The 15,296-nt window shown below is 31.7% G+C and overlaps 1 protein-coding gene across 1 annotated transcript in view; it reads right to left on the bottom strand.

Moving 5' to 3' along the window:
* The window catches only part of LOC127720826 (uncharacterized), a 53,649-nt gene extending 38,702 nt beyond the window's left edge, over window positions 1–14,947 (bottom strand). Inside the window, exons 1-14 of the mRNA XM_052227575.1 lie at window positions 14,645–14,947; window positions 13,595–13,758; window positions 12,956–13,129; window positions 11,502–11,754; window positions 10,847–11,016; window positions 10,308–10,484; window positions 9,746–10,001; window positions 8,394–8,554; window positions 5,127–5,300; window positions 2,428–2,637; window positions 2,079–2,121; window positions 1,570–1,733; window positions 940–1,101; window positions 36–294 (exon numbers count right to left, since the gene is read on the bottom strand). Of these exons, the coding sequence (XP_052083535.1) occupies window positions 36–294; window positions 940–1,101; window positions 1,570–1,733; window positions 2,079–2,121; window positions 2,428–2,637; window positions 5,127–5,300; window positions 8,394–8,554; window positions 9,746–10,001; window positions 10,308–10,484; window positions 10,847–11,016; window positions 11,502–11,754; window positions 12,956–13,129; window positions 13,595–13,758; window positions 14,645–14,745 (2,468 nt within the window). The 5' untranslated portion in view covers window positions 14,746–14,947. The remainder of the gene's footprint in view (window positions 1–35; window positions 295–939; window positions 1,102–1,569; window positions 1,734–2,078; window positions 2,122–2,427; window positions 2,638–5,126; window positions 5,301–8,393; window positions 8,555–9,745; window positions 10,002–10,307; window positions 10,485–10,846; window positions 11,017–11,501; window positions 11,755–12,955; window positions 13,130–13,594; window positions 13,759–14,644) is intronic.
* Window positions 14,948–15,296: the final 349 nt, after the last annotated feature.

Genomic DNA, 15,296 nt, shown 5'->3' with positions numbered 1-15,296 from the left:
GCTTGGTTTGAAGTTATTTTAGAAAAAACACCTACTTGAGTCTCAATACTCCTTTAATCCACAGATAATTCTCCACTCCAAAAGTATAGTCCCTCAACATGAGTTGTTCCTTGTAATTCTCCAAACTTATCTCCATGAACTGTGTACATCCATCCAAATTAAGTGAGAAATCAAATGTATGGTTACCCAATAATGGTACAGAAACACAGCATCTTACATCTGTACATACATCAGATATATAACATGAAGTACCACTGGATAACATGGGTAAGTTGTTAATGGTTGAACTACAAGCTGAAACAAAATATATTATTAGCGACTTATTATAAAAAAGAAAAAGTTCAGCCAAAATAAAGAAAAAAAAACCTTTAAGAATTTAAATACATATACAATGATTAAGTGATTGATTCTTTTATTAACATGGACACATATATGTTATGCAATTCAGCACAAGATAATGTTGATAAACTTAACTGACATAGAGCTCGAACTTCTTGATGTTAAACCATAACAAATGGTATTAAAATAGTGGAGAATTGGTTATTGTCACCTAGCATTTAGTGCAATAATGCTAAATTGTGTCAATAATAATGTAAAATGCAGATAACGTAAGACAAATATGCTAATTATTTTAAAGTATCTTTGGAAGATACTGTGTAGTGACTAGACATCTCTGGTTTACAAATCTTTAAATTTTTAAACAAACCAGTATCAGAGATTGTTCTATACAATGCATTCACAACTTTGCTGGAAAACATTTTATCTATCTCCCCATCCCCCTTCTCACATCTTAAAATCAGACCTTTCACTTCACTCCATAAGATTTTTTGTCCTAGTATAGAAGATCTTAATCATATTGCCAGGCCTCAAAGGTGTTTCCAACTACGTGTTACAATCAAATTTAATATATAAAACTGTAAACAAGGAATTAATACTTACTATTATTCCATCCATTAGCTATAAACGGTGACATTTCAAAGTCACATGTGTTCTTTAGATACCAAGCAATGTCCAGTTCATCGTAGAGTCGTGTAAGGTCCGTTTTAGTCATAGCATCCTTGTCAATGCTTCTACTTGTAGCCCATGTTGTCAGAGAGAAGCCTGAAATCAAATTAAATTTGTCTTCATACATCTAGTCTTAATTTGTATGTTTGGAATTGCCTACACAAATGATCAGCAATCATGTCTGGGTACATTTTTTTTTCATATTTGAAAATTATCTGATGTAAAAAGAGTGGGAAGCTTTGTAAAATAAAGTAGCCACTTGTACTAGAAATCATTCAAATTACTTAAATTCATCTACAAACCAAAACATAATGTGGCATCTTAAGCAAAACAACTTTTAATTTTTGAGCGTATTAAGAATCAACTGTTAGTTGGTGATTTTTTTTTATCATTTTCTAAATTACAATCACACAGTTCATTTAAAAAAAAAATTAATTAACAAATATAATGTGTACAAAGTCATTTAAAAAGTAACTAAGTAATACAAATTCGTTTTCAATTTTTTTTTACCAATAAATTACTACTAAATATGTATTATGTAATTATACCATTGTCAATTCATACCTGCATTCTGGTATGCCATTTGTGAAGCACACATCTGCTTTTTAAACCTTGCATAGTCCAGTACAGATTGGGTCCAAGCACAACTACCATACCTCTCCCAGCAGGACGATATCTCCAAGGACACCATATATACTCCTTCACTCCATAGATTATATACATTGTACCTAAAGTTAAATTCATTCTATCATTAAAATTCTTGTTTCCACTTTTTTCTGTCTAATGTAAACCTGGTTCTGATTCTCAAAGGAAGTGGTCAAAATATTATTTAACATACCACATCTCCTTAAATATATTTATTCTTGAAAATTAAAACATGAGAACAAATCATTTTAAAATAAATCCACAAAAAAAAAACATTTCTTCTGAAACCAATTTTTTATTATCAGAAATTTGCTATCTTTAGAAATTGATTGCTCTCTTTCCTATTCATCAATGACAGAATATCAATAAATGCAGATTTCTTTATCAATGAGTCAACAACCTATTTTCAGTAACTACCTATAGCTCACCTTATGCGGATTGTCTTTACTAAACTGAATTCATGCCATGTATCTGTAAGAAAATAAGTAGACACAAGTATCAAAATCTATAGGCTTGGGTGGTTATAGACTATGGTTAGATCCAATTATTTCTGAATACTTGATAACCTAAGTCATTTTAAAAGCTTGGTTGGATTTTAAAATTGATTATTTCAATAAATCTTAGAAATTTTAGAAAACAAAATTTGACTTCATGAGAGGTATTTTTGAAATCATTCATTAAACACCTTACAAAATTTTTACAAAAAATGGGGAAAAATTTATGAATAATAATACTAAAGTCCAAATGTGTGTCTTCTTTTATTCACACAAATCTTACCAAATTCAAAGTCATGTAGAGGAATATAGAACTTCAGTTTTTCTATTCCAATGTATATCTTTCTCTCACAGTCATCTATCTCAAAGACCACTACAAAGGTCTTGCTGATAAATTTCTCATCTAAACAACAGCTGATAGCAGCACAGTCTGACTTCAGTCGACATGTCATTGGATTGGTAGAAATAGGTACGACTTCTGTGTCATTACAATCTGAAATCAAATCATTTTGTTTATAGGTGTAATACCACCAAATCATAGTACGTCACATCCGGTTGCATACGAAAATAGGTTGAAAAAAAATATTCCCTTGAATTTAACAGTTGAAGGTAATTAATCCTACATTTCATTGCAGTTAAACATTTCTGGGTCATATACATGTATCTTGGGTATTTAAAAGCACCATTATTTTTTTATTTGGGGTTTCTATAGAATATTTTGGAAACTTGAGGTTACATGGTTACTAAAGCTTGTACACAGGTTAATAAAAGGGGGAAATTTGATTGGTTCATTTCCAGTGATGGTTATTTTCTTATATGCAATGAAATGTTATGTGAAATTTTTTCTATAGTACTGGACAGGATAAAACTTTACTCATGCCAAGTATTTCTTTATTTGAAGCAAAGATAAATTTTGCACAATTTTTTGAAAAGTGCAAATTTAACAAAGACTAATAGGGGAAAATCAATGTTGGTATTACACCTAATATGGGAAGCTGTACATGCACTTTTGACCTTGTGAGTACTCTCATGTGTTAAAATTTCTTGCTATTCAAGTGGAATATTACAAAAAATGAAATATTTTGAGTGGATTAAGTCTCCAAAACACATTTTATGAGAAAATTTCCTTGAACTAGGACTCAACCATGAATATTAGTTGACAGAACAAGCCATACTTAGTGTTTTGGGGAGCTTTTTCTCCTTATTTCTTATATTCTGCTATAATAGAAAATTTTTCCTAAGAAATACTTTAATAAATATATAGTTATAAGTAAATGAAATTATTTTTAAAGCAGTAACAACAAATTATTCACTAGAAGAGAAGCTTTTATGTCCCTCTCTGGAACATGGCGTAAATTTAAGTTTTACGTAAGGACTTATTGAAACCTCCTTGGAGACTGTAAACTTTTATATTGATAGTTCATTCAGCTTGAATACTTTAATTATTCATTTATTATAACATTTCTATCATAAATGAGTGAAAGTTACCCCAAAATTTTAATTTATTGACCTAAAAAGTTGAAATTTTGAGGAAATGAGAGGTATAAATGGACCAAAACAGACCTTATAAGGAAGACAAAGAGGTCCATTAGTGGTATTTATCATCCTAAAGTCATCGTTTGTACCATATTCAACTGTTTGTAGGCAGATGAGATAAATATTTCATAATTTATTGGTCCACACTATATTCTATCATGATGCGGCTTGGTTTGGATCTTTCGAAGAAATTTTGCTCGAATCGCTGTAGATGTCATCTTACATTATACTAGATTTTTCTCAAACTATTGAACTGATTATGACAAAACTTGACAGGAATGCTTGAAATAACCAGTATTACAAAGGAAAAAAGTCACATTCAGTTTATTCAACAAAAAAGTCTTCTTTAGGTGTAATACCACCAAATCATAGTACGTCACATCCGGTTGCATACGAAAATAGGTCGAAAAAAAATATTCCCTTGAATTTAACAGTTGTAGGTAATTAATCCTACATTTCATTGCAGTAAAACATTTCTGGGTCATAAACATATACATGTATCTTGGGTATTTAAAAGCACCATTATTTTTTTATTTGGGGTTTCTATAGAATATTTTGGAAACTTGAGGTTACATGGTTACTAAAGCTTGTACTCAGGTTAATAAAAGGGGGAAATTTGATTGGTTCATTTCCAGTGATGGTTGTTTTCTTATATGCAATGAAATGTTATGTGAAATTTTTTCTATAGTACTGGACAGGATAAAACTTTACTCATGCCAAGTATTTCTTTAATTGAAGCAAAGATAAATTCTGCACAATTTTTTGAAAAGTGCAAATTTAACAAAGACTAATAGGGGAAAATCAATGGTGGTATTACACCTAATATGGGAAGCTGTACATGCACTTTTGACCTTGTGAGTACTCTCATGTGTTAAAATTTCTTGCTATTCAAGTGGAAAATCCTGCTACATATCGATTGTCTGATGCTTACATCCACTACTTTTGTAATTTGGTGGATAGTTGTCTCATTGGCAATCATACCACATTCAAACTCAATAAACACCTAAATCAATTCTTTACATCATGAATCTGTTACGAATGAGTCATTGAGAATTTTACTACCTTTTATCACCACCCTTCTTTTCTTCAAGTTGATTTTTTTTTTGTTCAATCATTTTTAGAATTTTATAGATGGATGCTTTAATTCCAGTCAAAAGTATTTCAGACATATTAAGGACATTGTTTTAAGGCAAATCATATATCAACAATTTGCAAATGCCATGCTTAAATGTTTTACATGTCCAAGGTCCCTTGAAAGTGTGAAAATTATTTACTTTGCAAAATTTGAAACAAAACAAACATACTAAAAATAAGAATGCACACATTGTTGTGCTAAGCATACCACCATTCCTAATTCAAAGTTTTGGAAAACAGGAAGAAGGTGTCTACTTACAGATGCAAAAAGCGCTTTATTGTTATGACTCATCGCTGCCAAAATCGTCTTACCTTTTATCCAGCCATTGATTGGTGAATCATATGTAGCAGAAGATCGGTTACATTGTGGTAATTGAAAGTATCTGGTTAAGTCCAAGTTCTGTAGAAGTTCTGAGATGTAATAAGCTGGGTAAACTTGGGTTGTATCAATAGATCTCTCCCTACTCCATTGATCCAGTGAAAAGTCTGAAATCAAATATCACATGTAAAAATACTATCAATTATTGTTGAATTTTAAATTACTAACTGATTTTCTTTTACTTAATAACATGTTTAGAAGAAACAATCTAAGTATCATAATTTGTTCAGTCAGTCAAGAAACAAGTGCAACTTAAAAGCAGAAAAACAAGGAAATTTTCAATCAAAATTGAGTAAAATATAAGGCCAAATAAGGACCTTATCACACCATGTCTTTTAACAGAAACAAACAGAGATCTGTTGTCAACATCCACCAAAAAACATTTTAAACTATGAAATATGACATCTAATCACAAAGTTGCTCATTTGGGACAACAGTTACACAGAAATATTCTTTGATAGAATGTGTCTTCCTTTCAAGTTTGGTTCTCTCCTCTGTCACATAGTTAACTTGCCACAGTGGTTGACAAGGTTTGGAAATTACCAACAGTAAGAGTCAGAATCCTAATTCAAACAATCATTCATACATTCTGTATAAATACATAAATGAATGTGTGATTAATGTCAATAAGAAATCAACCAAACAACACAAAAGAACAGAAAAAAACATTTAAAGATTAAACATATGGTTTCAACAACTGATAAGTGACATAAAATCAAGCTCTAAATTACATGGAGGGCGGGCTGAACATAAATTCCTTTCATCCAACTAGATGAAACAATTATCTGACATCAGAGTTTCAATTGAGGATGTTTCAAATAGTTCACTGCAGATTTAGAAGTTTTTTCAACAACATTTTATATCCTTATATCTATTAAATCCAAAAAATATATAGAGGATACAGGTCCGCCCCTTAAGCATTAACAGTGTCTCAATGGCAAACAGTCTGATATTTCATTACAATAAATTATCTTTACCTTTCACCCTATATGTATCATCCAATGTACATTTCTTTTTAGGGAACTTGACACCCTGGATGACAGTCTCTATAAATTATCTTTACCTTTCAGCCTATATGTATCATCCCATGTACATTTCTTTTTAGGGAACTTGACACCCTGGATGATAGTCTATAAATTATCTTTACCTTTCACCCTATATGTATCATCCCATGTACATATCTTTTTAGGGAACTTGACATCCTGGATGATAGTCTCTATAAATTATCTTTACCTTTCACCCTATATGTATCATCCCATGTACATTTCTTTTTAGGGAACTTGACACCCTGGATGATAGTCTATAAATTATCTTTACCTTTCACCCTATATGTATCATCCCATGTAAATTTCTTTTTAGGGAACTTGACACCCTGGATGATAGTCTCTATAAATTATCTTTACCTTTCAGCCTATATGTATCATCCCATGTACATTTCTTTTTAGGGAACTTGACACCCTGGATGCTAGTCTCTATAAATTATCTTTACCTTTCAGCCTATATGTATCATCCAATGTACATTCCTTTTTAGGGAACTTGACACCCTGGATGCTAGTCTCTATAAATTATCTTTACCTTTCAGCCTATATGTATCATCCCATGTACATTTCTTTTTAGGGAACTTGACACCCTGGATGATAGTCTATAAATTATCTTTACCTTTCACCCTATATGTATCATCCCATGTACATTTCTTTTTTAGGGAACTTGACACCCTGGATGATAGTCTCTATAAATTATCGTTACCTTTCACCCTATATGTATCATCCCATGTACATTTCTTTTTAGGGAACTTGACACCCTGGATGATTGTCTCTATAAATTATCTTTACCTTTCAGCCTATATGTATCATCCCATGTACATGTCTTTTTAGGGAACTTGACACCCTGGATGATAGTCTCTGTAAATTATTTTTACCTTTCACCCTATATGTATCATCCCATGTACATTTCTTTTTAGGGAACTTGACACCCTGGATGCTAGTCTCTGTAAATTATTTTTACCATTCACCCTATATGTATCATCCCATGTACATTTCTTTTTAGGGAACTTGACACCCTGGATGATAGTCTATAAATTATCTTTACCTTTCAGCCTATATGTATCATCCCATGTACATATCTTTTTAGGGAACTTGACACCCTGGATGATTGTCTCTATAAATTATCTTTACCTTTCACCCTATATGTATCATCCCATGTACATTTCTTTTTAGGGAACTTGACACCCTGGATGCTAGTCTCTATAAATTATCGTTACCTTTCACCCTATATGTATCATCCCATGTACATTTCTTTTTAGGGAACTTGACACCCTGGATGATTGTCTCTATAAATTATCTTTACCTTTCAGCCTATATGTATCATCCCATGTACATGTCTTTTTAGGGAACTTGACACCCTGGATGATAGTCTCTGTAAATTATTTTTACCTTTCACCCTATATGTATCATCCCATGTACATTTCTTTTTAGGGAACTTGACACCCTGGATGCTAGTCTCTGTAAATTATTTTTACCATTCACCCTATATGTATCATCCCATGTACATTTCTTTTTAGGGAACTTGACACCCTGGATGATAGTCTATAAATTATCTTTACCTTACAGCCTATATGTATCATCCCATGTACATTTCTTTTTAGGGAACTTGACACCCTGGATGATAGTCTCTATAAATTATCTTTACCTTTCAGCCTATATGTATCATCCCATGTACATATCTTTTTAGGGAACTTGACACCCTGGATGATTGTCTCTATAAATTATCTTTACCTTTCACCCTATATGTATCATCCCATGTACATTTCTTTTTAGGGAACTTGACACCCTGGATGATAATCTCTATAAATTATCTTTACCTTTCACTCTATATGTATCATCCCATGTAAATTTCTTTTTAGGGAACTTGACACCCTGAATGATGGTCTGTAAATTATCTTTACCTTTCACCCTATATGTATCATCCCATGTAAATTTCTTTTTAGGGAACTTGACACCCTGGATGCTAGTCTCTATAAATTATCTTTACCTTTCAGCCTATATGTATCATCCCATGTACATTTCTTTTTAGGGAACTTGACACCCTGGATGATAGTCTCTATAAATTATCTTTACCTTTCAGCCTATATGTATCATCCCATGTACATTTCTTTTTAGGGAACTTGACACCCTGGATGATAGTCTATAAATTATCTTTACCTTTCACCCTATATGTATCATCCCATGTACATATCTTTTTAGGGAACTTGACACCCTGGATGATAGTTTCTGTAAATTCACAACTTCCTGTCTCTAAACAGAATGAAAAGCTGATGTCTATCAAGTAAGCTCCCTCACCAATGAAGTCCTCTATTTTGTATCTGAAAATGAAATATCAAATCTGTTGCACTATCCTACTTTATTAAAGGATCTCAGATTTACACATTTTTAACATTTCCTTAATATCTTTAAACTCCTCTGGACTTTTGAAGTCAATGTATTAAAATATTTAACCCATTAATCCCTGTGTTATTTTCGACATTTCTTAAGATTTAAACATTCATTTCTCTCCATATTTTAAGTGTCTGATGAGTCAGTTACTTACATTAAACAGAAATAAGAACAATTCTCCAGACACTTTTATTATGTATCTGAACTATCATATCTGCTTCGTATACCCGCATTCTAGATATTGTCTTTTTCACAATAAATTTCAACATGGTAAAGATATACTGTAAACTCAGAAATGTTAGTGTGCATTTATTTTTTGTGATTGTTGAACAATTGACTGAAATACAAGATTTATTATTGTGATTTTCAACACTAGTGCATACAAAATATGATATTAAAAGGACAAGGTACGATAAGGCCTGTTTTCTGGCCCCCCTATTTTCTCATTTTTTAAATTCTGTTTTGGAAAGCTACTTATTATGTTAAAATATTCCCTGAGGTTTGAAGTTTGTTTGGATGAACTTCAAAACCACTAATTTTAGCAACTGGGTGAGGTGAGGGGGGTAAACTTTCTGTTATTATTCAAATATTGTAATTATTATTCACTTTGCAGGTGTTCCGTACAACTAATTTTTAGTTTTTTAGTGCCTGTGCCAACGTGACCCAGGATTATTTTTATTCCAAGGTCATGAGAATTGTTTTTGGTGTCTAAATCGCCATAACTTTCACCGGGTCACGTAGGCGCACGCTATTAAATCTTTAGAAACAATGGCCAAAAATCGTACTTTTTCCTTCTTTTGGCGTTTTTTATGCCCTTTTACCCCCCTCACCTCACCCATTTTCTGAAATTAATGGTTTTGAAGTTCATCCAAACAAACTTCAAACCTAAGGTAATATTTTAACGTGATATGTAGCTTTCCAAAACAAAATTTAAAAAATGAGAAAATAGGGGGGCCAAAATCAGGCCTTATCGTACCTTGTCCTGTATAATGCAAATTTTTATTTTTGCGTGACTTATCTAATCATAATATTCACAATAATAAAAACATCATAAAATTTCGAAATTGACTGTATTATTTCAGGGTTTACAAAAATTCCTACCATTTAGAACAAAAACTTACTCCATTTTTCCAACTCCTCTCAGGTTGAAATGTTCCATAGTTCCAAAAGTGTAATCCAGTAATTTGTATTCTCTGTACATTGATTCCAATCCAACAGTAATGTCCTGGTAACAATGGTTTATGTTAATACGGAAGTTCATCGTCTTGTTTGTTAGTGGAATGGTGATACAGCAGTCCAGACCAGTACATGTATCAGCGGAAACAGTACAAACAACTCCTGATGGTAGAACAGGGACAGAAACAGGTGTTCCACAATCTGTAATTAATTAAAAATATATTTTTGGGGTCAAATACAAATTGAAATTCAAATAAGAGTGCTTTAAAGCTACATTTAGATAAGATAAACAAATTAATATTGTTTCAAAAAACATTACCAAAAAGTTGCTTTATGCTTTATCTTGGTAAATGTGTGAATGAATTGTATAAGTTCATTTCAACAAATATGAACAATGCCTCCATCGGAAAAACCTGTCAACAAATATGATATAAATACACCTAACACACAGGAGTACATTTGACGGAACCTAAACTATACCACAGACATCTAGTACAAAAACCTTACCATTCTTGACACCTCCCACATTTCCAGAGTACATACTACCCTGTTGATCACATGATGGTTCATACAGATAAGATGCTATGCCAGAGTCAGACATTAATTTGGATGTTTCTGATCCCCTCAGAGGTTCTGTCTTGGTTACACTGTTGTCTGTCAGCCATGTTGTCAATCCTTGGAATTCTTAGAAAAAAAATTGAAATGTTATTTTTGGTCGTATCGGATCTTGATGCCTAATTCAAATAGACTTTATTACATAATTTTAGAAGTAAGATAGTTAATGATTATTTTAAAATTTCAAAACATAGGTATATTCCATCATAATAAAACAATATAGGCCTCTAATCTGCATTTTTAGGGAAAAAACTGGTTTAAATATCAAAGTCAAACGGTATTCTCTGAAGAGTTGTCAGCCCTTTTCACAAGAAACAGCATGCCTAAGTCGAGCTTCTGCTACTTTGTCAAAATTGCCAAATACCCTTATCTTTCTTTTGTACTGTCATCCAATTTATGTAAAAGTTTTCAATAAAAATACTAATTTCTACCTGAATATAGTCCTGAATTCCAGTCACATGACAATTTGGGAAGTCTGTATTTGTCAAAGATTATAATATCAACTCCACATGGTGTTGTTTCTGTATCTGACTCACGACAAATCTGAAGTTTCATATCAATCAAATAATCTCCCTCCATCTCTAAGTCTCTTACTGTGAACCTATTTAAAAATAAATTTCAATTTAATCATGTGTATGTTTATGATATGAGTTTAAAGACACAGTATTTTTTTAGCAATAAAAAGCTCTCTTAATTTATAGAAAACAAATATTTTTTGTTGAAGCTGTCAACTTAAATATGATTGTGCATGTGCAAAGCATTTTCTGTTATTGAAAATTAAAGAAATTTAACAGATTAATGAAATTTTTGTTATTACTAGGATCATTTAGCTAAATTATACTAACACAAGTTTGACTGTTTTACATAGTTGTCTGATGTAAACATGTTAAAATACTGAAGAACATTTATTGTTATACCCTAAACAACAGCTCAATATTATGATTTGCACAGTGTGTAATTGATTGGTTAATTGTTGATTGCTTAACATCCAGTGGCAACAATTTCACACAAATTCAGGACAAGAACACAATGTTAAATTGAGATAGTTTTTAATTTACAATGTTTTATTATAGAGTATATACTTACTCCATTCTGACATATCCAAAAAACCAAACTTCAGTCAGCTGACCCCATTCATAATCAAATAAGAGTGTACTGAATGTTAGTTTGTCTATTCCAACACTAAGTCTGAATAGACATGGTTCAAACTTCACAAATGTCTCAAAACTTTTGCCGATTCTGGTGTCTGGCAAACAACAGTAGACAGTTGTACAATCACTGCCAACATTACATACAGTGCCTGATACAGTGGGAAGAGTTGCCATAAACTGTCCACATACTGTCAATATAAAAAGACAAAATTAGCCTCTAAAATATATTTAAGAATTGAATGCTTCTTTTTGTAAATTCATTGGGGTGTAAAAGCATTGACTGAAGTACATGTTGTATGAAGCGCAGAAGCGCTTCATTTTAAAAATGTGCGCACGGTCAATGCTTTTACAACCCTATAAAATTACTAAAAGAAGCATTCAATACTTATAATTACATTTTTTTACTAGGATCATGAAAACACGATTTCTATCAAGGTTTTCTTTATTCACCTGTGTACTTTATTGTTACATTTCATTTTGAAAAGAAGGTTATTTTCAGAATTACGCGAGATTGCTGTCAGCCAATCAAAACAACGGTATACCATAATACGTCCCGTAAACGGGCGTATAAAAATGTGTTATTATGAAACATACATGTAATGTAATTATATGATTATGAATATATGATAATCCAATCACCAGTGATTATTACATGTTACACTGGAAAGTGAGGTTTATTTTTGTGAGCAGTTTATTTTTGCTAAGTACAATTCTGGGTTTGTTTGGCCTTGTATGATACAACTGCTAAACACAATTCTTAAGCATCAGAAGAAAAGCATTCAGACAATATGAATATTATCCTAACCTTGATGACACAATTTGACAGTGGCATCATTAAAATGACATCATAAGTGAGATTTTTCAGACTTGGTCGCAAGTGCATAGATAAACGCAAAATACACTAACTGTTTAAATATCTTTTTGGCGAACAGTTGTGCAGTATATTATTTCTTAGAATGTACAAGTAAAATAAATAGTCAAGATTTTGTATAATTTTTCTATTTTACTGAAATTATTGTCATTCTTGGATGAATAACCCATAAAAAGGATATATTTCAAACCAAAACTGCAATGTTTTATTATCAAAGTACAAAGATTCAACATTTGATTCTAAAAATCAGAGAAAATTTGAAATATATTTCATTAAAGGGGCAATTTTGCCCCAATTTGTACCAATTTTTGCCAGTTAAAAGACATTCCTTAGCACAGCTTTCAGCAGAATTCTTTGTTAAAATTCCAGAAAGCTACATCAAAATATTGATATAAACAGACACAAGTAAGTAATATCAACAAATTACATATTATGTAAAGCAGGAAAAAAATAATATAAAGGCCAATATAACATTCTATAAACACTTCTAAAATGTAAATATTCACAGGCTAACTTACAATTAGTCCATCCGTCTGAATGTCCGCTGTAGGGAGATGCAGAACTACTACATTGTGTGTCCATCAAGAAATCTCCAATGGCTAACCTCTCTATCAAGGCAGACAGTTGATTGGTATCCAGATTATCATTAACATCTATACCTTTCTCATTCAGGAAACCAAGGAATGAAAAATCTGAAACAAAAATAGATTCATTCATTAACAGGAAATTATAACTTTCAAACAACAATGACTGAGTAAAAACTAAAAGGTTTTCTCTTGGTAACAGCTCTGCTTTGTCATTTTTTTTTTTTTCTTTTCTACTGCATCACAAATAATTTCTTATATATTATAAGGCATTATTTAAAAAAACCTTTAACCTCACTTTGAGATGCAAATTGCAAAAACAATTTTAAATATCTGGATCTTTTTAAACATTTTCCTTGGGTTGAGAAGTCAAATAATTAATTTATTGGCTATTATTTCTTATGCCCTTTTTGTTTTTCATATGTTCTAAAACACTTTATAATATTTTGTTTTCCAATTCTTTGACCTTATATGTCGTAATGAGAGTTATTCCAGAAGCATGTGTCATGTTCACAGAAATTGATATCATTTATTTTTTACTTTCTATGCTTAATCATCCTCATTTCCACTTACCTGATTGAACATAATCATTCTTCCAATCACATGGTGCCTTTGGTAGGGCTGTACTTATCAAGACAGGGATAGTTATTTCACATGTTCCATTTGTCTCCATACATATACTCATCTCTAGGTCAACTATAAATTTCCTTTCTTCCTCAAGGTTTTCAATCTTGAATCTGAAACCAAAAACAAAATTTTGAAACATTTATGCACAACGAAAAAAAATATTTGTATACTGTATTGATAAAAAAACTGATATTTTCTTCATTTTCTTCTTTATTCTTTGCATATCATTTATACAGGCCAAGCTTTCAGATGCTTAAACAATTCAGTCAATGCTGAAGGTTCTTTAGTGAAAGAAACTTAAAATGCATTTTTCTGATACATAGGTTGCAATTCTGTAAATATAGATAATGCAATTTCCCATAGGAACTCCTTTTCTGGCTAAAACTACCACTTTTTCTATGAAGTTTCTTAAAAAATTATATCCTAGAATGGAAAGCACATATGCACTCCTTTTTTTTTCAAAGGTCAAAATATAGGGCTGGGCGTCATATTTTCAACATTTATATGCCCAGAATTTAACTTATACTAAAATTCTGTACTACCCCTCCCTTCACTTTGGGTCTTCCACAGATTTCAATATGACTGCTATGCATGTATAGTTATACTGGAAACATTCCAAAGTTATGTCTCTCCAAGATGAAACATAGAGATCATAGCTGGGAACCAGTAGGTAAACAAAAGTATTATATATCTCCCCAAAAGAGGCATGGTTTGTGAAACAGCTGTATTTACAAAGAAGAACCTATCCATTGTACCTCAAAAGTGATATATTTACTATATATTCTCTCCTATTTCCGCTAAGGGATTCTGGATCTGAATTTTACCTTTAAAAGTTCCATCTATTGGCATTTGTGTGATCTGTCCCTATATAACTAAGATGCTACTAATAGTATATTGACTATGAATGCTCATGAAATACTGGAACAGAATGAAATGTTGAAAAAGTTATCTAGCTGAATCAAACAACTCTATTTCTCCTGTACTATATGTACTTACTCAAGACCAATCACTCCATGCAATTTTACATTTTTGACTTCCCCATATGTATATCCAAACAAGCTGATGGTAATCTCAAACTTCTCAATACCAATGATCATTTTACTGTTACAGGGATCCAGTTTTAACTGTGTGTTAACATTCCTATTGATCCTTGGGAAGCTGCTACAACAAGTGACACCAGTACACGAACTGTACAGATGACAGATAGTACCAGATTGCAGCACTGGTAAATCTACATATTCTTCACAAGCTGCAGAAGTAAAAAACAGAAAATTAATTTCTTTATAAGGCCACAACAAATTAATTTCTAGTTCTTCGGACACTTTCTGTAAAAAAAGGTAGCGAGAGAGCGAAATTTTTTTATTTGTTTTTTTTTCAAAGTTTCATTTTTTGGCAGGCGAAAGGTTTTTTTACTAGCGAGCGATATTATTTTTGAAATATTAAAAAAAAATCTATGAAAAGCATTTTATGCAAGCGAGCGATCAGAAATTTACACAGTTTTGGTGCTTCATGTTTTTATATATCTTATATCCTACTTTTTATATTACCCTACTTTGCTTCTTAATATGTTCTCAGATACCCTGTTGAATCTTTTACCAACATTTCTAGTACACAAATGGTTAACTAGTAGCAAAGTGTAGACAACTTC

Source organism: Mytilus californianus, unplaced genomic scaffold (genome assembly GCF_021869535.1).
Source record: "Mytilus californianus isolate M0D057914Y unplaced genomic scaffold, xbMytCali1.0.p SCAF_11, whole genome shotgun sequence".
Classification (NCBI taxonomy): domain Eukaryota; kingdom Metazoa; phylum Mollusca; class Bivalvia; order Mytilida; family Mytilidae; genus Mytilus; species Mytilus californianus.
The sequence above is the reverse complement of the archived record's forward strand: the minus strand, read 5'-3'. Positions and strand labels throughout refer to the sequence as shown.